The 26,905-nt window shown below is 50.7% G+C and overlaps 10 protein-coding genes across 10 annotated transcripts; 6 read left to right on the top strand and 4 right to left on the bottom strand.

Annotated features, from left to right (window-relative positions):
- Window positions 1-725: 725 nt before the first annotated feature.
- On the bottom strand, window positions 726-1,835 carry AAFC00_003981 (uncharacterized protein; the record flags this gene model as incomplete). Its single annotated transcript, XM_069343538.1, has 3 exons — window positions 726-749; window positions 812-1,620; window positions 1,736-1,835. 3 exons carry the CDS (start codon window positions 1,833-1,835, stop codon window positions 726-728), a joined length of 933 nt encoding a protein of 310 aa, XP_069202092.1.
- A 1,363-nt stretch (window positions 1,836-3,198) lies between these two features.
- Window positions 3,199-4,802, bottom strand: AAFC00_003980 (uncharacterized protein; the record flags this gene model as incomplete). The annotated part of the gene is made up of 4 exons (XM_069343537.1): window positions 3,199-3,510; window positions 3,572-3,807; window positions 3,864-4,452; window positions 4,665-4,802. 4 exons carry the CDS (start codon window positions 4,800-4,802, stop codon window positions 3,199-3,201), a joined length of 1,275 nt encoding a protein of 424 aa, XP_069202091.1.
- Window positions 4,803-6,934: 2,132 nt separating this feature from the next.
- Window positions 6,935-8,141, top strand: AAFC00_003979 (uncharacterized protein; the record flags this gene model as incomplete). Its single annotated transcript, XM_069343536.1, has 3 exons — window positions 6,935-6,951; window positions 7,041-7,246; window positions 7,330-8,141. The coding sequence occupies 3 exons, from the start codon at window positions 6,935-6,937 to the stop codon at window positions 8,139-8,141; spliced, it is 1,035 nt and encodes a 344-aa protein (XP_069202090.1).
- Window positions 8,142-8,719: 578 nt separating this feature from the next.
- On the top strand, window positions 8,720-10,110 carry AAFC00_003978 (uncharacterized protein; the record flags this gene model as incomplete). Its single annotated transcript, XM_069343535.1, has 3 exons — window positions 8,720-8,772; window positions 8,838-9,806; window positions 9,882-10,110. The coding sequence occupies 3 exons, from the start codon at window positions 8,720-8,722 to the stop codon at window positions 10,108-10,110; spliced, it is 1,251 nt and encodes a 416-aa protein (XP_069202089.1).
- Window positions 10,111-12,391: 2,281 nt separating this feature from the next.
- On the top strand, window positions 12,392-15,106 carry AAFC00_003977 (uncharacterized protein; the record flags this gene model as incomplete). Its single annotated transcript, XM_069343534.1, has 4 exons — window positions 12,392-13,060; window positions 13,122-13,753; window positions 13,815-14,177; window positions 14,239-15,106. The coding sequence occupies 4 exons, from the start codon at window positions 12,392-12,394 to the stop codon at window positions 15,104-15,106; spliced, it is 2,532 nt and encodes an 843-aa protein (XP_069202088.1).
- Window positions 15,107-16,340: 1,234 nt separating this feature from the next.
- On the top strand, window positions 16,341-17,375 carry AAFC00_003976 (uncharacterized protein; the record flags this gene model as incomplete). The annotated part of the gene is made up of 2 exons (XM_069343533.1): window positions 16,341-17,129; window positions 17,217-17,375. The coding sequence occupies 2 exons, from the start codon at window positions 16,341-16,343 to the stop codon at window positions 17,373-17,375; spliced, it is 948 nt and encodes a 315-aa protein (XP_069202087.1).
- Window positions 17,376-19,199: 1,824 nt separating this feature from the next.
- Window positions 19,200-21,324, bottom strand: AAFC00_003975 (uncharacterized protein; the record flags this gene model as incomplete). The annotated part of the gene is made up of 3 exons (XM_069343532.1): window positions 19,200-20,460; window positions 20,517-20,661; window positions 20,715-21,324. The coding sequence occupies 3 exons, from the start codon at window positions 21,322-21,324 to the stop codon at window positions 19,200-19,202; spliced, it is 2,016 nt and encodes a 671-aa protein (XP_069202086.1).
- Window positions 21,325-21,808: 484 nt separating this feature from the next.
- AAFC00_003974 (uncharacterized protein) lies at window positions 21,809-22,720 on the bottom strand (the record flags this gene model as incomplete). The annotated part of the gene is made up of 2 exons (XM_069343531.1): window positions 21,809-22,618; window positions 22,685-22,720. The coding sequence occupies 2 exons, from the start codon at window positions 22,718-22,720 to the stop codon at window positions 21,809-21,811; spliced, it is 846 nt and encodes a 281-aa protein (XP_069202085.1).
- A 792-nt stretch (window positions 22,721-23,512) lies between these two features.
- Window positions 23,513-25,072, top strand: AAFC00_003973 (uncharacterized protein; the record flags this gene model as incomplete). The annotated part of the gene is made up of 5 exons (XM_069343530.1): window positions 23,513-23,556; window positions 23,611-23,660; window positions 23,716-23,807; window positions 23,859-24,594; window positions 24,651-25,072. The coding sequence occupies 5 exons, from the start codon at window positions 23,513-23,515 to the stop codon at window positions 25,070-25,072; spliced, it is 1,344 nt and encodes a 447-aa protein (XP_069202084.1).
- Window positions 25,073-25,441: 369 nt separating this feature from the next.
- AAFC00_003972 (uncharacterized protein) lies at window positions 25,442-26,662 on the top strand (the record flags this gene model as incomplete). Its single annotated transcript, XM_069343529.1, has 1 exon — window positions 25,442-26,662. The coding sequence occupies one exon, from the start codon at window positions 25,442-25,444 to the stop codon at window positions 26,660-26,662; it is 1,221 nt and encodes a 406-aa protein (XP_069202083.1).
- Between the last annotated feature and the right edge of the window lie 243 nt (window positions 26,663-26,905).

The following is a 26,905-nucleotide window of genomic DNA, read 5'->3' as shown; positions in this document are numbered from 1 at the left end:
TTGACTTTGTTTCATGAAGGTCGTGTTATAAACTGGCGATTAAACCCTTTGCCTAAAATTGTTCTTGATCAATCGGGGTGACCAGTGTTGTCCTCACGAGAAGGTATTGCAGGAACCTTGATCAGTAAACCATGAGGTAGCTTAAGTTCCAATGCTATGCCCGTCGCTAGACTCGCAAAAGCCGAAGCTAAGGTACATGCCGAGACTCGTGCAGCAGGACAGGCACCGGAGTGTGAATTGGTCTCCCGTCAGCCAGCCTTTTTAGGTAGCGTTAGACCGAGCAGACGGGACTTCGACCCGGACACCGGACCCTTGCCTGGTGGTGTGAGATCAGGTATTTTCCTCGTGCGGCGGGTTTTGCTGATTTGATTCAAGACCACGACGATACTGTACTTGTACTGCTAGTAATTTTTCTATGCTCCTACCTGGACTCGATACTACTGGTCGTTTTTGAGTGCGCCTGTTGCTGTGATAAGTCCATCATCTTTGAACAATGCTGGAATCGGACAGGGTGATGTGAAAATGTTATATGTTTGAATGTTCATCAACTTCTAAATGTTTCGATAAACAGATTTAACGCCCGCTTTGCCCAATTCTGCAAAGAATAAATATGAGAAACCATCAGAAATGAACAAGGAGAAGCATCAATGATCCCTCTCTTGTTTCATACACGTGGGATGAAAGTGGATCAAGTCTCGGCTCTTTCGATTGCACTCGGGCTTTCTCTAGTGACCACCGGTGGTAGGGAGCTGTCGACACAGTGCTGTTAGCAAAAGACATATTGGTAAAAAAATAAAGAGCAAATACTTACACCGAGGTAGACCTTGAAAGAGTCGTAGATCAACCATTGGAAGGCAGTGAGCGTGCCGATCATGACAATTCTCACAGGCAGACCGTTCCACAATCCCTTGAACCCAATGTTTCCGTAGATTCTGGCCATGGCCTTGCCGGCACTCTCACCAGGCTTGCGGTCGGAGTTGAGCTTGGAAACCATGACATCTGCAGGGTGAGAGACGGCAGCGCAACCAATACCGGCAATGTAACCACCAAGGAAAGACACACCGGTCTGGGCGAGGGTACCGTAAGTCTCCTTGGGCTTGCCGAGGTACTGGTAGATCTTGGAGACGGCGGCTTCGAAAGTGGAGAACTTGACCATGGTGTAAGGAATCTGGCGACCCCAGAGCGGCACGAGACCCTTGTACAGGCCAGCGAAACCTTCCTGAGCGACAATCTTGGTCCAGCCCTCGCGCAGGCCATTGGCGTAGGGAGGGATGGTGGTCTGCATGCGGACCTTGATGGCCTCGAAGGGACAGAGGAAACAATCGGCAATGGACTCAGCGGTGGCCGAGGCGGCGAGGTAGACGACGGTCTTGTTGGTGTTCGGGAACAGCTTCTCGCCGTAGTAGTACTTAAACACCTCGTAGGCACCGTATTTGCCAGCGCCCTGGAAGGAGTAACCAACGAAAGTAGGAGCCCAACCGAAGAAGATACCGCGGAGTCCCTCTTTGGCACCAATCTGACGCCATGCCTGCATATTCGACTTGTAAAGGTTTGAATCGACTTGACGACGGCATTTCACCAGATCAAGAGGAGTGACTGCGGTGTGAGTGGGACCACAAGCTGCAGAAGAAGATCGCAAGTTAGCCAGATTAATTCTACCAGGCTCTCAAGTGAGGAAGCAGAAGCGCAGGCTCGTCCGAGCATTGCGCTTATTGCTACAGAGCTTCTAACGTACCAATGATACCACCAAGAGTACATGCTGCGAAATAACTTCCAGAGAACAGCTCAATCTTGTTTGCAGGAGTCACAGCTCCGGGTGCTTGAGGCTTGGCCATTGTGTCGAGCTGTATGCGAAGAGATAGAAGAACAGGAAGTTACGGATGTCGTGTGAGATGTTGCTTGCACGCGTTCAAACACCAAGATGGGAGGTAGAGGTAGCTATGAGCGAAGCTTCAAGAGTGGAGTGATGGCTGACGAGCAAGGTAATATATAGCACTCTTTATGCACTATCGGCAGTATATCTAAGTATATCCAGAAGACAAAAGCTATTACAGAAGAACAAGAAGAGGAACAAAAAGAGTTGTTATTATCCTTGTACCTCTTTCTTATCCTGCTCTCCCCTCATCCACTTTACCATCCATTCCGGGAAGTGCGGCTTTCCACGGAGCTGGCGGTGACATCACTCGGCAGGAACGGTTTGCGTCAACCCAACAAACGCGAAGCTCCCTGTCTCTCTACACCATGGTTTCCCAACCCCTGCCTGAGGATACCAGCCGGTTCTGCCAGCCAGCCAGCCAGCCAGCCAACCGGCCATTCAACCAATCGATCATGACACTGCGCGACCACTGTTACTATTGTGTAGCTAGTTGAAAGTCTCTTGAGTGAGGTCGGAAATAACGTGCCTGACCTACCGGAACCTCGGAGCTCAGAGGGTAGCAATGCTTCCAAATGTGCCGAATATCCTTGTACCGTTGTGTCTTTATCAATACTTCGTGTCCCATACCGAGATGAGATTGAGTTCGCTCGAGTTGAGCAGCTACTGTAGGTAATATAAGTAGTGGTTGTAATTCGCGTTCGCTTTCGCTTTACGGTATGGCCAGAGGCTTTGATGCAATGCTATGTTTACCTACAAGAGTCGATTCATTGCATGCTGCTTTCACAACTTCCATAAGATGGTCAGTAGTCGTCCTCCGTCTTCTTGCGGAGCCTCTTTCAACACCATTCACCGTTTCCTAGCAATCTAGGTGGATCGTCAGTGACAGTGAAGAGCGGTCTCTCTCTCGACTCGCCGTATCGGACTACTGTTTTCCGTGCTCACGCATCGAATGTACCCGAGGACTACAAAATTCATGTTCTTGTGCACAAAACCGAGACACATGCTACACCACAGCATAATAACGGGATACGCCGCTCACTTGCAAGTCAAAAGACGTTTGAATTGTTTGGGAGAAAAAGTACAAAATGCTATGGGTAATACAACGCCCAAAGCCTCCACCGACTCCTTTCCACACACTCCCTAAAATGCTCACTTGTTCATTCATCTGTATGTCCTGCCTCTTTTCAGACGCTGTCCAGATGACAGACAACAAGAGTGATTTCCATGACATTGATTTCTAGCTGTCGCTAGTGATCATCCCACGGGTCTTGTTGTCGATTGGATAGAATACAATGCCTCGTCCCAGTCCGGAAGCTCTTCGCTTATGCGCGGGCGACAGCGTGGATCTCGACGGGCTTGTCCTGGTCGTAGTAGTAGTTCTCCTCGGGCACTCTGCCACGGAGGAATTGAGGCTCGCTGCCACGGACGTAGATGTCCTCGAAGAGGATCTTGGGGGTGGCATCGGGAACCTCCATGGCCTCGGCCTCGGCGACTTCGGCGTCGACGGACTCGCGGGCCTTCTTGTCAATGCCCTTGAGCTCAGCCTCGGTGCAGATACCCCAGTCGAGGATCTTGTGCTTGAGGCCGGCAATAGGGTCGTTGGTGGAGCGCATGCGCTGGATCTCCTCACGGGTCTATAGTGATTAGTGATTAGTGCTGGCCTTGAGATACAAATCGGCAGCCAAGGAATCTTACTCTGTAGGTGGTACCGGGGTCGGACATGGAGTGGCCTCCGTATCTGTAGGTGACGAACTCGAAGACAAGGGGACCCTTGCCCTCGGCGCAGTACTCCTTACCGAACTGCATGGCGGCCTTGCAGGCAAGGACGTCCATACCGTTGATCTTGAGACCGGGGATGTACTGACCACGCTTGTAGTAGTCGGTAAGAGCGGATGAACGGTTAGCAGCGGTACCCATACCGTACTTGTTGTCTGTCGAGCTGTCAGTGTCTGTACCCCGGAAATGGTGAGTTTAGATGGCTACTCACTCTCGCAAGCAAAGATGCAGGGAAGGTTCCAGAGCTTGGCCATGTTGAAAGCCTCAAAAACCTGACCTTGGTTGGAAGCACCATCACCGTAGAGGGCGACGGAGCAGTTCTTCTTGCCGGTGTAGTGGTTGGCAAAGGCGAGACCAGCACCGACGGGAACCTGAGCACCGACGATACCGTTGCCTCCGTAGAAACCGGTGGTGAACATGTGCATGGAACCACCCTTTCCGTAGGAGACACCTTCTCTTCTGCCGAGAAGCTCACCGATGATGGACTTGACCGAGGCGCCTCTCATCATGGCGAAACCGTGGCAACGGTAGGCGGTGATGATCTGGTCCTGCTTGGTGAGAGCGTGCTCCATACCAATGGCAACAGCCTCCTGTCCGGTGGACAAATGGCAGAAACCTCTGATCTTCTTCTCCTTGTACAGTCTGTCGGCGGCCATCTCCATTCGTCGGGAAGCTACCATGTCGTAGTACATTTGCTTGAGCTCCTTCTTGGAGGTCTTGAGGGTGTATGAAGGAGGGTCGAGCTCGTAGGTCTCGAAGGACTCATCGGAGAGCTTGACCTCGAAGAGTTCCTCGTGGTCCTATGAGAGAAAGTCAACATTGCGAAAGGTGTGTGTATGCAATGACAGAACAGTGGTAGGTGGCGGTAACGATAATAATGATGATCAAATAAAGATGTTGAGAGAAGCTGCAAAACGTGGCAGAAGGTCCACTGCCTGCCTGCCCGGTGGGTCGCTGCTTCCTCTCACACCCCATGTTGCTATTTTGACGAACTCAAACTGCTGTGGCATACCTCGGGAATGTTGTCCTTCTCAACGTGGGCGCTGGCGGCATCGGTGGTGACGGATCTCACCGCAGTGAAGCGCGCAGGCTGGAAAGCGACACGCCTGCTGGCGGAGGCGAATGACCTCGGGGCAAACCTGGACAACATGATGATATGCAATGAACAATTGCAAAGAGGAGGGTGGAGAGGGAGAAGAGAGGGAGAGGGAGAGGGTGTTGGGGAGGTGGGATGTAGATGGGTGGGCGCAAGCAAAGCGTTGCGTGGGAGGAGGATTCAAGACTCTGGATTCGAGAGTCTTAGCTTTGATAGACAAAACCAGGTGCAGCTTCTACTTCGTATGGGGATTTGCTGCTACTCGCTACAAACGCTGAACCCTCAGTGCACCGCAGAGACTCAGGCGAAAGAAACAATCTCGGACCTGTTGGGAGCTGCGGCCTGCGGAGCTGAACTTTCTGGTCGGTTCCCCTTCGTCGCCCGGCCCGCACCAGAATAATCGATTCCGATTGGTCAGCTCATGTCCGTCCTCCGACCTCCGACAAACACCGGTGGTAAGCACTCTCGAGGGCCTACAATTCTGGCTCACACACACCATCGTCCTTACTACAGTAGACCATTGTCGCAGCAGTCCGGCCTGCTGAAACCCCACCCATATAGCTACTGTAACCTATCCTTGGCTAGCTCTGCCGTCCTGTACATTCTCGCGATCCCTCTCTCGGGATTTATTGCACTTTGTGTATTCGTACAAGCAGTGCGTGACCTGCGTCCGGTGCATACTCGATTTCACAAATCTTTTTCAAGTGCACCTCACTAGCCTGTGTTACTGCACGTACAACAAAATACCCGACTGCTCCGGGTATGCAGACCAGCCACAAGGCCACGCCGATGGATTGTGCGAGGGACTCTTTGCCTCAATAACCAAACCACTTCTCCCGGTGCACCTCAAAAGCATCATCGGGAGGAGCTGCCACTTACCTAGACCCTTATATTTCAATAATCGTAGATTCCCTCGACACGTGCTTTACGTGCCACAATGCTGCATGCTTTTGCGAGAGAGTGTGTGGACTCTTGCTCACCAATGACTCAAGTCGATATCACTATCGTGTCCTTGCTTTGTAAAGCGGTTGCTGGCCTCCGTTGACGAGGACCATGGCATGACAGAAAATCACCATCAATGACCTCGACATGACAGTCCTCGAGTAGGAAGCTCAGCTTCCAATGGTCACCCCATGATCATATCGAGTCGTCGTATGTCTGCTTGACTGAGTCTGAATAGTCGCCCAAATCATGACTCGCTGCAAAGATATCTGGCTTTCACTGAGACAACTGAAGATGGTCTTCTTGTCTGACGATGGTGGTGATTGTCCATGGCGTAGCGAAGGTGAGGTCACTCAGAGACAAATGTCGAGAAGGACGACATTGCCCTGGCATGCGAGTACTCGCAACGCAAAGCAGCGGGTATATGACTTATATACCCCCACCACGGGTGCTGGGTCAAAGCAGAAAATGCAAGTGTGAGATTGGGTTGCGAAATGCAAAGCCGAAGCGCTACTGTGCTGCCGGTCGCGGGTTCTCGCGGCTCGTCCTGAGGTCGTGGAAGACTTGTACTGCTCTCTGCAGCACAGCTGCAAGACTTGATTATCAAGCCAATGATGATCAAGCGTAGCGATCACGTACGATTCTATGAGCGCTAATGTTTATATTGCGGCCCCCTGTGGACATGATCTAATGAATCCCCAGATCTCAAACCTCCGACTGGTAAGGTAATCCGAGCTCTCATCTTATCTGGTATAGGGCAGGGGTGCAGGAACAACACCAGAAAGATCTCGAATACTGTGACATCATATTATTTCCATCTACAGTACCACTGGAGCGTCACCAACACCCACTGCACCATCAAGAAGTATAAGTCTAACAGCCAAGGTACACTACACAGAAAACCGTCCAACCATTTAAGAGAACATCAAGGTTTTTCGTGCCATATCCGAGAATCGGATATACATCTTCATGTGGCTGCGTGCTGCATCAGCTCGAAACATTTTCTCGGATCCACTAATAAAGCGGGGTCTAGCTAAGGTAAACAGCTCTCCATGAGCGTCATCTCCTGACCGCAATGGCGAACATTATTAATCCTTCGAAGATTGGCATCCCCAATTGAGATTCTCGGCGACAGCTATATAATCTTTGACGTTTCCCTTCGACTTTTCTCAATATATCTGCCCATTAGCTTGCTAAAGAACAAAGACAACATCTGATTATTATACAATCTTCCATCTCTCACGATGACCAAGATCTTTTTGTATGTCAAGCTCAGCTTTGCCCTGCAGTGATCTTATATACTGCATACTTTTCCCACCTCCATAATGCATGTATCTGACTAAGGACAAGGACCGGAGCCACTGGCTACATCGGAGGAGATATTCTCTATGCCCTCAACAAATCTCACCCCGAATATGAGGTCACCGCCATGGTCCGCAACGAGGCCAAGGGAAAGAAGATTACTGCCGAGTACCCCAAGGTGAAGATTGTGTATGGCGACAACGACTCCGACGACGTCCTTCAGGAGGAGACCAAGAAGGCCGAGATCATTGTCCGTAAGTATTCACAAATGCCAACTATTGCATTGGAAAACCATGTCCAGGTAAAAGCTTGCATCCACTAATACTGAACTATGCAGACACATCTATTGCTGCAGACGATGTTCCAAGTGCTGAGTCTATCACCAAGGCTCTCAAGTCTCACCCATCCGAGAAGCCTGTCTACTTAATTCACACCTCCGGAGCCGGAATTTTGACCTTCGAAGACGTCAAGGCTGAGAGACACGGAGAGGCATCAGAGCGACAGTTCAATGACTGGGAAGGTGTTTCTGAGCTCGTCAGCTTGCCTGACTATGCCGTTCACCGTGACGTCGACAAGATCGTGCTCGCTGCCGCAGAGTCAAACCCCAACAAGATCAAGACCGCCATTGTTGCACCTCCTTGCATCTATGGTCCCGGACGTGGCCCCGACAAGACCAACAGTGTCCAGATCCCCGCTCTCGCAGTCGCGACCCTCAAGCACGGCAAGGGCGTTCAGGTCGGCAGGGGAAAGACTCTGTGGGGCTCTGTCCACATCCACGATCAGACTGACATGTACGTCAAGTTGATCGAGTCTGCCGCAGCTGGCGAGAACGGCAAGGCTACCTGGGGCAACGAGGGCTACTACCTCTGCAACAACGGCGATATCGTCTGGGGTCACATTGCCCGCTTGGTCGCAGAGTCTGCACACAAGCAAGGCTTTACAAAGACTGCCGAAGTCGATGCCATGAGCGCCGACGAAGCCAAGAAGCTTGACCCCTTTGCTCACTACCTTTGGGCATCCAATTCAAGGCCGGTTTCCCTCAGAGCCGCCAAGCTGCTTGGCTGGAAGGCTACGGAGAAGATGACCGTTGAGGAAGCCATTGACGGTACTGTTTTGCACGAGGCCAAGTTGATGGGCCTTGCCAAATAGACGTTCAGTCCATATTGAAACATTATGACGAGTTTTAGCATTCAGGGAGTAGTAATCATCTAATGAAATTCAAACATTATTGTAACTCTTAGTAAATCATCCACAAGCCCCCTGAGCCTCCAACGCTGTGTATCCAGAATCGATTGTACTTTGTGCTTCCAATCACAATCATCAAAGGCAGTGAATTGAGTTTTATCAAAGGGGTATCTTATCAAGGGATTTATCTCACCATGATCTTATCAACAAGGCTGACGGCCGGCCCGTAGCGCGTGTTGTTGGTCCACGTAGGGTTAGTGGACAGAGGAAGTCCAAGCTCAAAGTATGGCATGGTTTCGCGCATCGCGTTTCACAATCTTTATAGATTATTATACCATATCCAGCAGCGCTTCGTCGAGGGTGAATAGTCTTGTGGAGGGAGTCAGTGGTGTTTGTCGAACACATTTGGGAACTATTCGAATCGACCGGAACAAGCAATAGAGGAGCAATGAGTATGTCAAGGTGACCACGCCACATACAGAATCAATAACACCCTCAACCCCTTTCGCGTCCAGCTCCTGCCTGGAACATCAAAGTCGAAGATGTGGGATGGACTTTTTGTGCTGCTCGGCCTGAGCATTGTCATGGCCGTTGCGTAAGTAGGCTTTTCCTCAACAACCCAAATCAAATAGCAAAGTACTTCAGTACTGACTACCACAGATCTTTCCTGGCTGGTGCTCTACCTTTGGCCTTCACCATGTCAACGCGCCAACTGCGACTCATAACCGCCGTGGGGACTGGTGTGTTGGTTGGTACATCACTGATTGTTATCATCCCTGAAGGAGTGGAGACATTGTACGCTGCTCGAGGAGTAGAAAGTGCACACTCGACTCGATCAATTGCTTTAGGTGCGAGGCACAACGCTGGTTGGCTACCATCAAGTCCTGTCATTGGCTATCAGGAGCATGAATTATTACGAAGAGACGGATTTACTTTCACTGCGCCACATATAAGACAAGAAGGAGGACAGCTCAAGTCTGGACCAGACGACGGACACCCCGATGGCCCTATACCAGGAACAGAATTAGACAACAACCCATCGCACGATCATGTCGACGATCACCACCACTGGGAGCCTCATGCATGGATAGGGGTCTCTGTGATATTCGGCTTTATTCTGATGTACCTGATCGACAAGCTGCCTCGACACGCTCTGGGATCATCTCAGCCAAAGCCATCGCATATTTCCCTGAACCGCTTCACCTTGCGCAGAACGGGAACTCAGAATGAAGAGATCCAAGACGAAGACGACTTCCCTACTGTAGACGAGGCAAGCCAATCTCGGCCTTCTTCGACAACTGTGGGTTTAGTGATACACGCCGCTGCAGACGGCATAGCACTAGGCGCATCCTCAGCCGGATCCTCACAACGACTTGGGTTCATCGTCTTTCTGGCCCTCATGATTCACAAGGCGCCTGCAGCATTTGGTCTGACTTCCGCGCTGCTCAAGCAAGGCCTCTCGAAACGCAGAGCGAGGACGCATTTGATTATCTTCAGTTTGTCTGCTCCAATTGGCGCATTGGTGACATGGGCGGTAGCCAATACCTTTGGCGGTGGACGCTTTAGTGGAGAAGAAGGAACGCATTTCGCGACGGGAGTCTTGTTGCTTTTCTCTGGAGGCACGTTTCTGTAAGTTCTTCTCCTTTTGAGACTCCTATCCCTCCCTTCTTTTCGATTTCGAACATATCCTGATGCAAATCGAAGATATGTCGCAATGCACACAATGCAAGACGAATCCCACGACCACACTTCAGGAAAACAGCATCACCACCACGGCGGTCACGCGGGGCAAAATGGCTACGGCGAAGCAGGAGTCTATGATGGCTATCAGGCTCCTGCCATGAAAGACCAAGGACAGGGACTGGTTGAAATTTTCGCGACCGTGGGGGGAATGCTACTTCCTCTGCTTACGCAGTTTGGTCATGCTGATTGAAAGGTCAATGTTCTGCTATATAGGTTTTCGCTTGTCTTTAAAGTAGACGAATCAAATGGGGCATACACGAAAGCAACAACGACTCGAGTGCGCTTTTGATGTCATGTTCAATCCCGTGCTATTTGAGTGGGTTCATGACTTCTATTTCTTCCACCACACTCGCACTTTTTCCCCAGACCTTGAGTGTCGTGACAAAAATGCAGCAGTACATTACAGTATCATAGAATAGGTAAGCAAAATGCCGAACCTCGACCCGCGTTTACGTTTACACTGGAGTAGTAAATCAATATCTACCCGCACCTGCAGCTTTTATCGTGCACCAAAGGATATCGATCGCACGCAATCGCTCAACGCACCCGTGCCGCCGTACAGTATCTCTTGCGATTTAGCGAGGGAAACGGCTTACTTGCATAATGTCGCATGTGAATCTCGCCTTATTCTTTTATTTTCTTATATTAAGGGTATATCGTGCTGGTGGCGTTGCGAACTCTCTTACTTGCTTACGTTCTGGTTGTCATATATGACTGCAGTAGGTAAGTACTTGATAGCAAAGGAGAGACCGAAGTGGAGGCTGACACGCATGACGCAGGTGGACTTCGAGATGCTGAGTTTCGGTGTGATAAGGTGGATATTGGGAACAGTCATGTTGGCTTTATACCGCCATATCGAAGGGTAGAACACCTCATGATCTAATCACGATACAAGAACGCAATACTTGCAAGGGTCATCGATGCAAGGCATGCCTCCAACGGCTGCGTGACCATTTAAGCGTTTCCTCCCAACGTTGTTTGCGCATGTGCTTGATGATGTGTAGAAACCGAGATCCCAGCCGGTTCAGTAGATGCGCTTCTACACTGTTTCTTCTTATCACAAAGTAGATAGTCTCAACGACTTTCGAAGAAACAGTTGCACGTACAGCAGACGACAAAAACGGCTTTCTAGACTTTTTACCCGTTCGGTTCTACTGCATGTAGAAGAAGAAACCAGAGACACGAGAACACCCTGGAGATTGTCTACTTGATGTACAGCATTTATGTAATTGTGTGAAGGAAAAAGGCTCGAGGTCCAGATAGACTGCGAGAAGCCCGCCGCTATGCGAGTCATGGGAATATTGACAGATCTAAGCCAAGTAATCAGTCCCTGGTCGCGTTTCATACAAATGATCAAAAAGGTGTGAGAAAGGAAACCCAAATGCAACTGTTCAGTGTGCAATCTGTGAATGTAGGATTGGTCATCACGCAATCGCGAGCCTTGCCCTGTGCTTTTTTTACGCCCTGTGCCTCGTGCGCTCTGGCAGGTAGAGAATGACGGGCGGCCAGGAGTCTTTTGGGTGGTGTGCAAAAGTCCACAGGACGATACTAGCAGTGGTGGTAGCGGTAGTGGTTGGTTTCGGTGGTCGTCTGGTCTGGTCTGGTCTGGGCTGCCGACTGGGCTGAGTTCCGTCTCTCTCTTCCTGCCCCGTCCTTGGTCACTTTCGCCATTGGCGTGTTTAATGGTCTCATTTTGTATTTACTGTATATGACGAAGAGCATGAATTACTACCCTCCGAGTTGCAGTCAGCCTCTGATGCACAGTCAAGAAAAGATTATCAGCGTCATTATAAATGTCAGTAGTCATCAACGACAGGGACATCAGTATCGAAACATCCGATATGGCTGCATCGTCGACTGCAGCCGACAGCCGAAGGATTTACCGCCACTATTTTCTGGAATCGTTCATTCAGGGCAATGGTGCGCAGCCAACTTGGACAAATCAGATATAGTACAGTAGCGAGAGCAGATCCCCATACTTCTGTCGTGCCGTGCGTTGTTGATGTACTGTGTTGTCCTGTTCTGGGACTATCTATGACTGTTACTGTTACTGATACTGTTGCTGTCGTCTACCTTACAGTACCGCAGTAAGCGATTGAGTGTTTCCCTCTCCGCTGCTAGACTGAACTGAGTCGCGCTTCATCGTCTTGACTTTGCGCTTTGGTTTGCCTCGGGAGGACCGTCGACACTGGTGTCAGTCCAACTCCACACTACTGTACCTTGTCTTTGTCTTACTTTACTCTTCTTGTTTCCCCCTTCTACCCGTTATTACATACACACATATCCACATACTGTGCATACCGCCCGCCGCATACTGCATCGTCAACCTCCACAATCTCGACGACTCTGGCAGCCTGACCTCTTGTCCTGCTGGAGCACATGTACTGAAATCGCTTGGGCTCTCCACTCCATCTCACCCATCAACGGAGGAAAGCACTGTTGGATCGATTCGAACCAAGGAAAGCATAGTCATGGAGGAGGGTGACTGGCATCCGTCGTACCTGCGACAACAGCAACGACCCATGTCGATGCCTGCAGACTACGATGCCGAGTCGTCGACGACACATTCGCTGAACAACAGATCGACGACATCACGACTCTATGCTGCTGCCACTGCTCAACAACCGCATCGTTCGAACAAACCCGCTCCTTCCCTTCCAATGCCGCGATCAATAGCCCGGACGACGGTGCAGGCCGCCGCGTCGTCGATGCCCATGCCCATACCCATACCCTCCAACCCCAGCGTCATCCCCGGCAACCTGTTGCCTTCTGCGCCTGCCTCGCCGCCTACCCCTGCTCCGTCACCGACCCCGGGACAGCGCGCTCCGAACTGGAGCACTGCAAACGAACACGAAGACATTGGCCTCGACCCTCAGATGGAGTCTGGCGACGAGGGCAGCAGCAGCAGCGGCGGGACCTTCAGAGCAGGCGCCAGAGCGAGCGCGAGGAGTGGCACTGGTCTTGGTTATAGACACATGCGCGGCATGTTTGCCGAAATGGACAACGAAGAGCGGAAAAGGATGTTGGCCGAGTTGCTGAACATGTGCGACGGCAAATTACTGGGCTGGATCAATGGATTTGTGGCGCCGCGGTTAAAAAGGGATCCGTTCGGCATATTGCCGAATGAGCTGTGTTTACGGGTGAGTGACTCTTCAGTCTTCGTATTTCTTTGCCCCTTGCTGACAACTCGAACAACACCAGATCCTCACATTCATCGATGATGCAAAGACTCTTGCCCGCTCGTCGCAGGTTTCGACGCGCTGGCACGAGTTGGTCAGCGACGACATGGCCTGGAAGAGTCTTTGCGAGAAGCATGCTTACCGCCGCATGTCTGACGATAATCCTACTCCATCTCAGAAGCACCACCAGCACTCATACCTAGATCCCGATCACAGACCATTCCAGCCTCCATCAGCATGGCGCGGTCTGCCTGGTGCAGCCATGTCGGCTCCTGATCTCACGAGGAGTCGAAGCCTCGATCGCGTCACTCCGGCGCCCTTGTCCTCGCGTCTGAGACGGCGACCCAAGGCTACGACATACAGATCACATTTCAAGCAACGTTACCAGGTCGAGACAGCTTGGCGAATCGGAGGAAAGGTCGATCAGCGGCAGATCACTCCGGATCAGGGCGTTGTGACAAGTCTCCACCTCACGGACAAGTACATCATCGTGGCCCTGGACAATGCAAAGATTCACATATTCGATACCGAGGGCCGCCATCTGAGGTGCCTGCAGGGTCATGTTATGGGTGTCTGGGCTATGGTTCCCTGGGGTGATACTCTTGTTTCGGGAGGTTGCGATAGAGATGTTCGTGTCTGGGACATGGCGACTGGGTTCGTGTCTCTCCTTTTGCTTTTGCCGTGAAGAAGATCCTTGAACTGACCTCTTGCACAGCAAAGCCATACACATGCTCCGTGGCCACACCTCGACAGTGCGCTGCCTCAAGATGTCTGATCGCACCACCGCCATCTCAGGTTCGCGGGATACCACACTTCGCGTCTGGGATATCGAGAAAGGCTTGTGCAAACATGTCTTGCTGGGCCACCAAGCGAGTGTCCGCTGTCTCGAGATACATGGCGATTACGTCGTCTCTGGAAGTTACGATACCACCGCCCGGATATGGAGCATCAGTGAAGGCCGATGCCTGCGCACTCTACAAGGACACTTCAGCCAGATCTATGCCGTTGCTTTTGATGGTAAGAGAGTCGCCACTGGCTCGCTTGATACGAGCGTGCGAGTGTGGAATGTCTCTGACGGGTAAGCCTCTTTTTCTTTTGTCCCTCGGAAAACAACAAAATATCTGACATCAGCCCTCTAGCAAATGTCTCGCTATATTACAGGGTCACACGAGTCTGGTTGGCCAGCTTCAGCTCCGGGGTGACACCCTCGTCACAGGCGGGTCCGATGGTTCTGTCCGTGTCTGGTCCCTGCAGACTTACACTCCAATACATCGCCTGGCTGCGCACGATAACAGTGTTACTTCGTTACAATTCGATGAGTCGCGCATTGTATCTGGTGGGTCCGACGGTCGTGTCAAAGTTTGGGACCTCGCTCGCGGTCAGCTTGTTCGCGAACTTGGCCAACCCGCCGAGGCTGTCTGGCGTGTTGTTTTCGAGGACGAGAAGGCAGTAGTCCTTGCCAGCCGCGGAGGCAAGACCATTATGGAGGTCTGGTCGTTTGCACCACCCGAAGATCCTCTCGAGGTCAGACGCTATGGCAACCGCTTCTCTGCTCTATCTCCTACAGCGCCGAACAATCTGTTGCTAGGCGCTGATCGTAGCAGCACCGCCTCGCCTTCCCTCTCCGATGTCCCGTTCTCAGAGCCAGCTTCGTCGCCGTTGCCCATGAGAGAAGACGAACGTCCGCCCGCCGGTCCGAGCAGACTCAGTAGTCGTTTCGGTTCTTCAAAACAAAAGGAAGAACAAGTGTCAGACTATCTAAACACAAGAAGCATCGAGCAAGCAGCCGATGCACATGGATCGTCCACTGATACAAATGAAGGAAGAGATATTGTCATGAGCGATGAACACTTTTCTTCATCTCTTGTCGACAACGAAAGTCACCATGACGTCGACGGAACCGACCTCCGAAGCGAGATGTCGATGTCTGTCGATGTCGATAACGTCAGTCAAGGAACTGACGACGATCCCATGTCCCAGGTCAACAGCCCGCACTTTGGTGCTTAGGGATGGTCCAGATGTTTCCTGGCCAGGTTTCTTATCGTAAAAATGTTAGAGGGCAGCAAGAGCAGTAGCTGCGATGGTTTGTGTGAGGGAGATCGGCACATTTACGGTGGGAAGAGGTGTCGAATTGGCTTCCAATTGGCAAGTCTGTAGTCATGTGAATTTCATGGCGGGGGTATGGGACCATTTGGGATGGACCAAGACATATCGACAATATTCTACAGGAGGAGGGCGTTAACCAGGCGTTACCATCTATCCCGGCGACAACAAAGGACCAAACCTTCCGCCGAGATTGTATCTTCGCATCTGGAGTTTTTTTTTTTGTATTTCACGGGCTTGGACAAAGGGTAGGGGAGGAGTCCTTCATGCATATCTTGAGATATGAAGCATCGGAGCTCATCAATTTTTATTTGTTCTATCGACCTTGTATCTGTCTAGCAAGCGAATCTATCTAATCATATCTGCCGAAATTCTTTCTTTCTCTACTCCTCCCTGAGACGGTCAGTGCAAATGTATGCGAGAGAGTAAGACGTTGATTTCTCTGTGACATGCAAGTGTTAATGCATATCTTGTAAGCGACTTGTTCATCTTCTGATCAATGCTACTGCAACTATCATGATCTATGGCACCTGCGCAAATCCCCCCGTATCGTTCGTTTCACTGCTCGATGTCAAATATCCTGCCGCAGTGTCCGTACGATTATTCTCCACACCATGACCTGTATATTCATTGAACAGTCAAATGTTATGATTTGAGCTCTAAAAGTCCAAGGCATTCATAGTAATGCAGGATAAGATAAGGTAAGGTGTAGATAGGAACTGAAATGATGTCATTTACACTTCAGCTCTTGGCGCTGGAACCACTGCTGGGATTTAGGCCAGACCAGACCAGACCGATGGACGTGCCGCCAATGTCTCTGCTTGGTTCTTTCGTACGATCACTACCGTTCTTTTGGAAGACTGGTTGCATTTGGTCTGTTATCCTTCAGAAAATCGTCACCGAATCTTGTCTGCCATCGCGGAGAATTTGGAGTCTCCATTCGGCATCTGACGGCATAGCGTGTGCGTAGATAGAGAGTGCTGCTTTCCATAGAGGCTCGAGAGAGTTGATATTGCGGGGACGTCAGTTGACTGGAGCTGTCAACCTCCTGGTCGTTCGTCTTTGACTATACGCTGTCATTTCACGTCTTCGGAAAAGAGGCAGCAGTGGTCTCCGACAAAAGACGAAAGAGCCAAAAATGCCCAAGAAATCCCCCTCCCCCTCCTTGAAACTTCGCACCTTATCCGCCCTCTCGGCCTTTCTTATCGGCCTTGCCCTGCTTTCAATCTCATCAGACGTAACCTCGTACGCACATAGATACTCGGACAAAACCGAAGACATCTACTCCCTGGCCTCGTCTCCTTCCGGGCCCGAAGACCCAGACGCAGACCTCTCAGGCCGACCGACGCTCCTTTCTCAGATCCGCTACCTGCCGATCCAATCCGATGCCCGAACACCTACGGGGCTGTTCCTGGCCGGCCTGATCACAATGGCGCTGGGCGGAGCGTATTTCCCTCTGACGCTCAAGCACACGCTTGCGCATCGCATCCCGGAGTCTTTGTTCTCGGTCGGACCCATTCGGTATCTGCGAGCAGTAGTCAAGTTCCTAGGCCCGCGATGGTGGACGCGAGAACAAGACGTCGAGTGCGCGACGTTCGACTCCCTCATCGCGTGGCTTGGCGGATGGGTCGGGCTGGTGTTTTGTGCCGTTGTCGGGTTCTTGGTCTGGGCTGATAATCAGCGCAGTGGCAAGATTGATATCGCGGATCTTGATACGCTGCGGTTGGTGCTGGGTAGTAGTGTGGACTCCGAAGGGAAGGTTCCCGTGCTCGGGGGTGATGTCGCTGGGTCCGGAGCTAGTAGGAGGAACGGGGGTGGTGTGGCGGGTTTTTACAGTGTTGAGATCTGGACTTGTGGGGTCAAGAAGTTGTTTGAGGAGAGTCCTGGGGATGCGTATCAGAGAGTCAGTGGGGTTTGTGCATCCAGTGTAAGTCCTTTCGTTATTTTCGTGGTTTCAATCACATCTGCGCCCATGGCGAGAAGGAATTCCCGCTGACAAAATTCATGGACAAAGGTCCAAGCTAAATGGCTTCTCCTCGCGGCGTTGATTGCTTGCGGGACACTTCTTCTTTCATCGACACAGTCCGAGTTCATCAATGGTGTGTTTGCGAAGAGCAAATCTGGTCCGGGACACGAAGACGAGGGCATCCTTCTCGAGGACAGTGATTTATGACGTGGATAAATACTGCGTTACTGTTATGTTTTTCAGGAAACTGGGCTAGCTTCTTGTGAATGGAAGCTACTTTACAGAAAGGGTGGAGATGGACGGCAAGTACAGAGATATCTAGCATATATACTTCTATGTACAATCACAATAGACCTCATCACAAACCCTATGAAAACGCGACGACGCAGCGGCTCAAGAAGAGCCAAGCAGCTGAATGCACGCACAAGGTGTCAGACTCATAGATCCATAGCGGAAATCAGGCCAGACCGTCTTCGGGTCAGAACTTCTCCAGATCAGGACTCGCTCGGGTCAGGTGTCACTTTAAAAAGAGTGGAGAAGACTGCCGGACGCGATGGCATGATTTGATGTTTTGACGTATCAATCGAGTGAGAAGCGCAAGTAAGGAACTTGTAGACAAGCAAAGAGGACCATAGGTGGTTATGGGTGGTGGTAGGTCGGTATTCCAGATGTGTAGCACTCATGATTTAGCTATTCCTGTTCGAATCTTACAAGTCCGCAATATATATATATATAGTAAAAATCATCTCAACTTTACCTACCTAATTACCCATCATCTGACTCAACTTGCATTTGTATTCCAGCAAAATGGAAACTGAGAACCATACATAATAGCTAGATAACTATCGAGAGAGAGGATCCAAAAGATCTGCTCCTGCCGGGAGTCGAACCCGGGGCACTGCCTCTTCCTATTTCCCGCACAGGCATTTCCCCACACGACACAAATCAAAGTGAGATTACCGGTTGCAGGTTATGATGGGAAGGCAGTAGTTTACCGCTAACCCACAAGAGCTTTGGTGATTTCTTGCTGGAGTCGTGGGGTACATATATTCTGCACCTTTCACATTTCCACTCACCACACGTGGTGGAGGGAGAGGAACTGAATTTGGTTTTGATCGTGTTTGTAATTCCGCGCTTGATGATAAGATGCTGTTGCTTGTGTTTTTCCTATTCCTTGGGATCATGCCGATACGGGTCGTCGGCGGACGATGTCGTATACAAGGAGGGTCGAGTAAAGTGCAAACTGAAAGTTTCTCAAGCCAGAGATGAAGCATAAAACCATTGGAAGAAGCAGAACAACAACAACAGAACATTTTAATCAAACAATATATTCCCAATGCAGGAAAAATACCCATAGACCAGATACGAAGTCAAAGAATGCATGAACATGAAAAGTCACGATCAAAAATAAAGGGAGCAAAAGACAGGGAAAAAAAAGTATCCCGTTCGTTTCTAGCGTCTCGGCAAGTTCTAAATGTGAGCGAGTCTGGGATCTCGTACCAGACATCTGACCCATACTCTGAGACTCATGTAAAACAGAACACTCATCAAAAGCCTCTAGAACACTTTGCTTCAACAGTCTTACAATTGTCTCTGTCCGCGGCACAGACATGGTGGTTCATGCAGTAAATAAAAAATGAAAATAGCTAGATGTACTAGCAAAAAAAGGACAAAAAGGAAAGCTCTCTGTCGGGGAATCGAACCCCGGTCTCCCGCGCTTGTAGTTGAATTGCTTCAAATGACAAGCGGAAATCATGACCACTAGACCAACAAAGATGATGAGCTTATTGATGGGCAGAATCGTGCTTACACCGTATATATCCGCCGGCGATACGACGATCATAGTGGTAGCCGTAGAGTAGCATCTCTATCGCTGCGCATTCTTTCCTAGAGATTGAAGAGTAATTAGTAAATTATTTTCATGTTCGTTCTGCAATGACTTTTTCTCGTTATGGACAAGTACTCTCTCATAGTCTAGCCGCTGTGAACACAAAGACCTCTCAAAACAAAGGTCTGATGAGAGAAGTACAATCACCACTTCCCACCCTTGCCCTTTTTCTTCTTGTTCTTCTGTTGTCCTCCACCACTCGCCTTCACCACTTCGCCAGCGACAACGCCAGGAGTGCCGGGACGGCTGTTCTCTCTGCTGTCGTCGACGACACCGCCCTGAGTGAGCATTGCCTGCTTGGCCTTTGCCTTCTTTCCGCCCTTGGGTCGGTAGTAGGACCTGTCCTTGAGAGGCAGCCAGCGCTCGAGATCCATCTTCTTGTTCGGGTCAAATTCCTTTGGCATTTTCGTCTTGCGGATCTTGGTTGGTTTCTTGGATACGTCGGCGGCAGATGGTGCTGCACGCTTGGTCGCTGTTGCGGACGGCGTCGGGGCGGGGGCTTTGGCCACTCCTGCTTCTTCCAGGGCAGAGACGTCGATCCCGGCTGTGAGTCTGTCGACGGGTGTCAGAGAAGATAGTTGCTCGTCGGTGATCGATGACGATTCTGCAAAAGCCAAGGCGGCGACCAGACCGGCGTTCGTGTATCTGTCGTCCTTGTCCTGTGCGCGCAAGTCTGAAAAGATCTCGCTGGCCAATTGCTGGTCTTGTGAGTCGTGCGATGCCAGGAGGGCGGCGCCGGCAGATTTGTACAAGTGTGCGAGCGCGCGGTCTGCGATTGGTGACGAGGTTGTCGACGTCGATCGCTGTCTCCAGTACTTGGCTGCTTTTGCTAGTTCGGCGCGCGACTTGCTCGTCTGTCCTCGTGCGGAATAGAGAGAAACCATTGTTCCGACCAGACCTGGGGCGTATCGCACTTCTAGGTCGGCGGGATTTGTCGATTGCTGTAGGCGAGAGAAGAGAGACTCGAGGAGAACGATAGCGGCACCGTGGTTTCCGGCAAACACATAGAGTTGAACTGCGACAAGAACCAAACCAACGTCGGTTGGTCGCTTGTCCAGCACGGGCAAAATAGCCTTGATGGCGTCCTTTCCGGCCTGGTTTCTTGCATGCGCCGCAGCGTTCAAAGCGCCAAGTGAGTTGACGTTTGCATCAAGTGTGGGTGACGGGTGCTTGGCAACTGCAGAAGTGGTGGAAAAAATAATGCCAGAATACTTTTGTGAGAGCAAATCGAGGGCGTAATTGTTTCTATGCATGGCAGCACTCTGATATGCAAAAGGTCGGTCAGGCGTAATGGTCTCCGGCGACTTGTGGATTATGCGATGGGTCAGATATGGGTTGGTTAATTCTGAAGATGCTGCTGTGATGTTGATGTCGGCAATGTGGTGTGTTGATGATTCGGTGATACTAATCCAGGGTGTCAGTCAAATGAATACTCAAAATACAATGACAAGAAAACATACTCCTTGACAGCAATGCCTGAGGCCAACTGAGCGGCCTCTTCAGTTCTGCCTTGTCGCACGAGGACGTAGATCTGCTGGACGATGATTGGCAACAACTCGGCATGCTTATCCTCTTCGGAAAGATCCTCGAGGGCGTCGCAGAGATCTGATCACCGTGTCAGCAGCTGTTTCCTCATCTGGCTCGTAAGAGAAACAAACCTCTTGATCTCCTCAACAAAACCTCTGCCTGGCCAAGCTCATCTCTCGCAATACTCCCACATGCAGCATTGTAGGCCGTCTCGAAGGCCTGCAGGTCTTCTCTTTGGGGCTTCTTCTCTTTCACCAAATGACCCAGTCCAGACCACTCCATCTGCGCATTGACGGCGCCAGTGTTGATGCGCAAGTCCATGTCCTCGTCAGGCACATGTGCATCCGCCGAAGCAAGCTGAGCAAACAGAGCAGCGGCGCGCTCAAAGTCCTCGTGTCTGTAGCTCGCCTGGGCCTCGACGTGCCTCATACCGCGATCAGACTGTCCTCCGCCCACTTGACCTGCGATCTCGGCAGCCTTGCCCGGCTGGCCAGCTTTGTATAGCGCATATGCCCATTCTAGCCTTGCTCTTTGCTTTAAGGCATCTCCGCCGTGTTCGAGGGTGCGCAGGGCCTCGTCGAATCGGTCTAGTTTCAGCAGCGCGACGACCTTGACGTGTTGCGCATCGACGTCCTTGGCGCTTTTGCCGAGCGCTGCATTCGCTGCCTTGAGCACCTCTTCGTGGTCGTCGATTGACGTTTGGCTGAGTAGTGAAGACAGCGGGCCCAGTAGTGAGGCCATTGTGAAGGTGGTGCGAGGATGAGGTGTCGAGGTCCTGTGTCTGTGTGTTTGATGGCGCCAATGTGACCTCTCAATCGCCTTCTCTTGCTCTTCTTTTCGGCGACGACAGCGAGTCCGCACGGCTGATACCCTGAGTTCGTAGTAGTGCGTGTCGTGTATAGGCAATATCGATATACAGAAGACACTATAATTATACAAACGTAGCTTGTCCTCCGCTGTCCGCCCAGCTTGGCGGGGTCTGCCCGTCCTGAATTTCCGCTCGCACAGACCAGCAGCAGGCGATGCAAACCCCATGCTTGCACCCACACCCTGTCCATCCCTGTGTCTAAGGTCATTGCAGTTGCACGAGATCAAGTACTTGTGTGCGGATAATCCTCCAGCTGGGTTCAGGTCTGGGCTGTCTATCAAGACAGTTACGCTAGTGTTGTAAGCTAGGTGCTTCGGTCACTACCATTGTGCATCTAATGAACAAGTCACACTGTAATCACCACTCCACGACTTTGCCATCTCCAGTATCAGAGATGCCGGGATTCGCCCAGTACCTCCCCGTCACACGTCCAATATCCCCAAATCCTAATCTGACAGGAATCCTTGCTCCATCTTCTGGCTTCTTGGGCGGCTTCCCCACGAGGCCTCCCATGTCTGTATTCACCCACCCAGGGCAACACGCGTTGATCTGAGCTTGACCTCCCTTGCTGTTCTGCTGCTCACGGGTAAGGATGGCAGTCAGTGCGTTCACGCATGCTTTGCTGACGCTGTACGCTCGACCTTTGCCACCCCACCCATCGTCTTCTTCCTTGCGCTCTACCGCACTCTGGTATTCGCGCGCCATGTCCTCGAGCTCAGCCAATGTCATGTCTGGATTGCGAAACCTCGAGGCGATTTGCTCCGAGTAGATGTGCAAGCTACTGCCCACTGAAGAAACATTGACGATTCGACCTGCAGAAGAAGCAGAGACAAATGGTAGAAAAGTCCGACACATGTTCAATGTGCCTCTGTAGTTGGTGTCGAGGGTTTTCTGGACGCTGGAAGGTGTATGCTCGGGCGAGGTGTTGACGCCGGCGTTGTTGATCAGTACGTCTACTTGACCGTCGTCTTCGTTCTGGATGCGCTGGGCTAACGACTGGATGCTCGAGCCTGAGGTGATATCGAGTGCTGGGTACAACACGGTTGCATCAGATGGGATGTTGAACTCCAGGTCCTGTCCGCCGCGAGATGTAGCGTAGAGTCTTAGAGATTGCTTACGGGATCTTGCGAGGATCTGTTCGCAGATTGCACGCCCGATGCCCCGGTTCTACTTGGTTCATTACCATTTGAAGAGGAATCAACAAATAACCGAATGATAAGGGGCAGGACTTACGGCACCTGTCACTATCACCACCATCTGGTCTGACATTTGTCTCTCTTATCTTGTTTACTTTGTGCAGCTCTTAGCGAAAAGCGTAGGCAAACAGAGGCGGTGTTACAGTGAATACTGATAGGATGTACCACAGCGGCTAGTATAACCAAATCAAATACTGTCAAATCAATATCATAGTGAAAATGTGAATAGATCTAATGAACTTGCATTTCGACCTGTCTCGTCTGCTCATGCTAAAACTAATGTTCAACAAAGCACTCGATCGAATTGATGCATTACATCAACACACATAGTAGGTAATGTTTCTTAGTCGTCGGCTGTAGAATATCGTCTGCGTCATGAGCTTTTCTAGCTGTTGGTACCTGAAGATCAACGACTGACTTGCTGTAATTCCGACGAGAAACCCGAATGCAAAAAGACGCCATACAGGGCTACTCATGCTGACCATATTGACATACTCTTCTCATCCTACAGTGCACTCACCCATTCAAGCCTAGAGCAAAATATCTGCTTAGAATAGATTGATGTTTGATTCTATGGAGAGATTCACGGGTGATCTTCCGAGGAGTTGACATTGCGTCACAACGACTTTTCTCATAAAGTTTATATTTCAGTACACGGCAATTATTCTTACCTCATGGAAATATGTTTCTCTTCGTGGTCGAGTCAGTGGACCGTCATCGAAATGGGTATATGCTTTATAGTTTTAGAGTTATGGTATGTCGTCGAGAATGAGTGACACTATTCAGACGTCTCATATTGGAATGAATGTTCTTTGGTTTGGGCATGATACGATTGTTCCTTTGGAAACCGTGATATTTATCAAATATGGCCAAGGCAAATCTTAATGCTTGGGTCTCGGGGTGGCATTGGTAGGTGTTTAAGAAGTGTGCGATTGACTAGGCAAATCATTGACAGTGCGATAGGAGGGACCGCATCCTTAATTTCGAGCCATCATGGTTCACTATCATAATGGGTATGTTGAGTCCGAAAAGTCACTCTTTTTCTGCATTCATTGACGACATCTTCAGGAACTGGTGTGCTTCAGACGTGTTATGTGAACTTCCCATATCCAATCACTGGAGGTGCGAGATGGCTTAGAGATATCGGGTATTGCTTGTGGGTTAGTAGTGTTCTCATTCCACTGGACGCCACAGCGCTAATACCTCTATAGATCCTAGAAGTGGTCCTCTTCGCCATCTTCATAGCTTTCTTGTTGATACGATACATCAGTCACCCGGAGCTGTTCAAGAAGAATTTACTCGAGTTCCCGAATAGCTCATATCTCGGAGCCATCGCCATTTCTTGGAACACCATCATCCAAGGGATAGTATCTTACTACGACTACCGCAGTTCAGCTGTCTGGGTATGCTTCGTCATGTATTGGATGGCACTGGCTGGATCCGTGCTCGTGACCATCGGTATCATTATTGTGCAAATGGTACGCGCACAGAAGCAAGACCTTTCGGATGTTGCTGGAGTATGGGTCATGACCACGGTGCCGCTCTTTGCGACGGCTTCCACGGCTGGAGTTTTGTTACCATTCATCAACAGAGAAAGCACGAAATGCGCCATAGCCGTCCTCGTGACTGGATATATGGGCTGGTTCACGGCCATCTGCGAGCTCATGTTCATCTTGAGCATCTTCTTCTACCGATTGATCTCGCTCAAACTACCTGCCCAGCCCGTGGTTGCGTCTAGTTTCCTGCCCATCGCAGCACTCAGCCAGGCAGCTTTCGCCATCCACAAGATGAGTGTGTATTTGTCGAATTATCTCGTGTCAACAAGGTATGGACCCACTCAATCCATTCCACCTCCACTGTCAGCGGCGACGATACAGGCTACCGCAGAGGCAATGCATTGGTTGGGTATACTATTGTCGCTAGGACTCCTTGCTCACGCCACTTTCTGTAAGTATCGAGTGTCGACGAGACGAGAAGACTGTATACTGATACTGTTACTCCAGGGGTATGTCAAGCTACAGCTGGCATCTTATTCACCCTGCCTATCAAGTCATTCAACATTGCTCACTGGTCCTTGGTCTTTCCTTTGGCATCATACGCAAACGCATGGTCTCTTTTGTCTAGAGACCTTCGCAACGATGGTATGCGAGGGTGGGCCGCGACCTTCACTGTCATCACGACAGTACTATGGCTGTTCTGTTCGATGATGACCTGCTATCATGGCTTCTGGAAAGGTAGTTTGTTCACTGCTCCGGGTCTCGAAGATTGGCTAGGCGACAGAGATGACCAAGACGAAGAATCGAGGGGTGGTAGGAGAGATAACTGGAATGGCACATATACTCTGTCGCAATCATGTTCGAAGAGAGATTTGGAGGACGGAGTTGGACCGAGCAATGGCGACAGTCAGGCAAGAAGACGAAATTAGGAAGAAGCAAGAGAAGGGATGAAATCTCAGAGGAGGTTCTTGTGTTGCAAGACATCTGTTGTACTCATCTGTAGAATAAAATGGCTCTAACGACTGAGTCCTGGTATGATCGATCTTGGCGTTGGGGATTCGCCCTCAATGACGGATTATGTAAGCCAGACCGTTCATCCTATACAGGAGCGGGGCAAGTCCCGTTGTAATCTGTGGCATAGTAGTTTTATCCACACCAGGAATCGCTTCATTGCAAATGACTGCAGAACAGACGCCCAAGACTACTGACGCCCTCGGCGACGAACATCTATAGCGCGCACTTGCTGTGGGCTGACACCTGTGCAGCCGACGCGGCATTGCACCGCAAGCAGAAGCACAATGCTTCTCCAACTGCCAGCAGAACTCCGAACGGAAATCTATTCGCTGCTCTTCGCGCCATGGAACAATCGCCGAGAGATCAGCGAAGACGATGCCACCTACAACTACCGTGAAGCGCTCGCGCTGTTCCGCGTCAATCGCCAGATCTATCTCGAGTCGCGCAAAGTCTTCCAACGACTGAACTCGTTCGTCCTAATCGAAACCCCGTGGACAGACGCCAAACACCACGTCGCTGTCGATGGCCATGTCTATCTGTTGTGTGCTGGCGCGCAAGCGGACAACTTCAAGGATCACACTATGCATGTCACCATACAAGCGCCTCAACACCATCTCCGCCCGGCAATGGACAGATTCGTCATCGTGTTGGACGATCTGGACAAGTTCTGCACGAGCTGGTACTACAGTCATCTCAGCATGCCGGGTCTGAACCAGCATTTGAGCCTACATTTGTACTTGCGCGATCCATACGCCGCAGTGGCACCTGCAGAAACAGGAAACGAAGAGAAACTTATATCTCCCGCTCTCCAACGACGCCTTCTCGCACCCTTTGGGAAAATAAAGGGCTTGCTGAGCTTGACCGTTGATGGAGACCCGAAGCCGCTGGCATCAGTCGAGGCAGACATGCGCGCAGTCATGGCTATACCTCTCGACTCGCCCGAGAGTTGCCTGCTGAAGTCGACCAAGCTGAAAGATGAAGGAAATGTGGCATTGCAGACTGGTCACTACACCGAAGCTCTCGAGCTATACCGTCAGGCGTGGCACGCAATACACATCATCGTGAGCGGCAAGCAACGTCACGTGCATGGCGATAACTATTTCGACCGCGAATTGACGGATCCCAACTCGCCGTTTGTTGGACGCAGTGGCAGTACCGAACGCACCTTGCTACGTATTCGTCTTGTCGCAAATTCCGTTCTTGCCTACCTGAAACTTAATGATTTAGATATGGCTGTTCACACCGGCATGCGCACTATCCGCATTCTGCGATTCTCCATCGGTGTGGACGAGAACGAAGGCGCCAACGACCCTGCGCAAGAGGCCTTCACTAGCTTTTTCGCCGCCGCAGAGATGGGTAAGATTTACTACCGCACTGCGCTCGCATACAAGGGGCTTGACGACAAATACGAAGCCAGAAGACTGTTGAAGGTGGCGGTCCTATATTTACCTAATGATCAAAATGTGCATCGAGAAATCAGGGAGTGCGCCTTGAGGATCATGTAGAGGCGAAGACGTGGACAAGGCAAAAACTAAGAGTCACTGAGCTGGCCTCGGTCGGAGTTTAACCCCTGCAGAGTAGGATAATACCACGTGCACTTGAGCGGTGTAGAAGAGCAGCTACATGGACCTAGTGTAGATATAATGACATGACTCGATATCTTGCATGCATCACATCACGATACACCTCGCAGCCCCCCTGAATCCTACTGAACCTGCTTGTTTTTGTACTTTCATAATTCTGGTTTT

The sequence above is a fragment of the Neodothiora populina genome (assembly GCF_041146345.1).
Source record: "Neodothiora populina strain CPC 39397 chromosome Unknown canker_contig_17, whole genome shotgun sequence".
NCBI classification, from domain to species: Eukaryota; Fungi; Ascomycota; class Dothideomycetes; order Dothideales; family Dothioraceae; genus Neodothiora; species Neodothiora populina.
The sequence above is the reverse complement of the archived record's forward strand: the minus strand, read 5'-3'. Positions and strand labels throughout refer to the sequence as shown.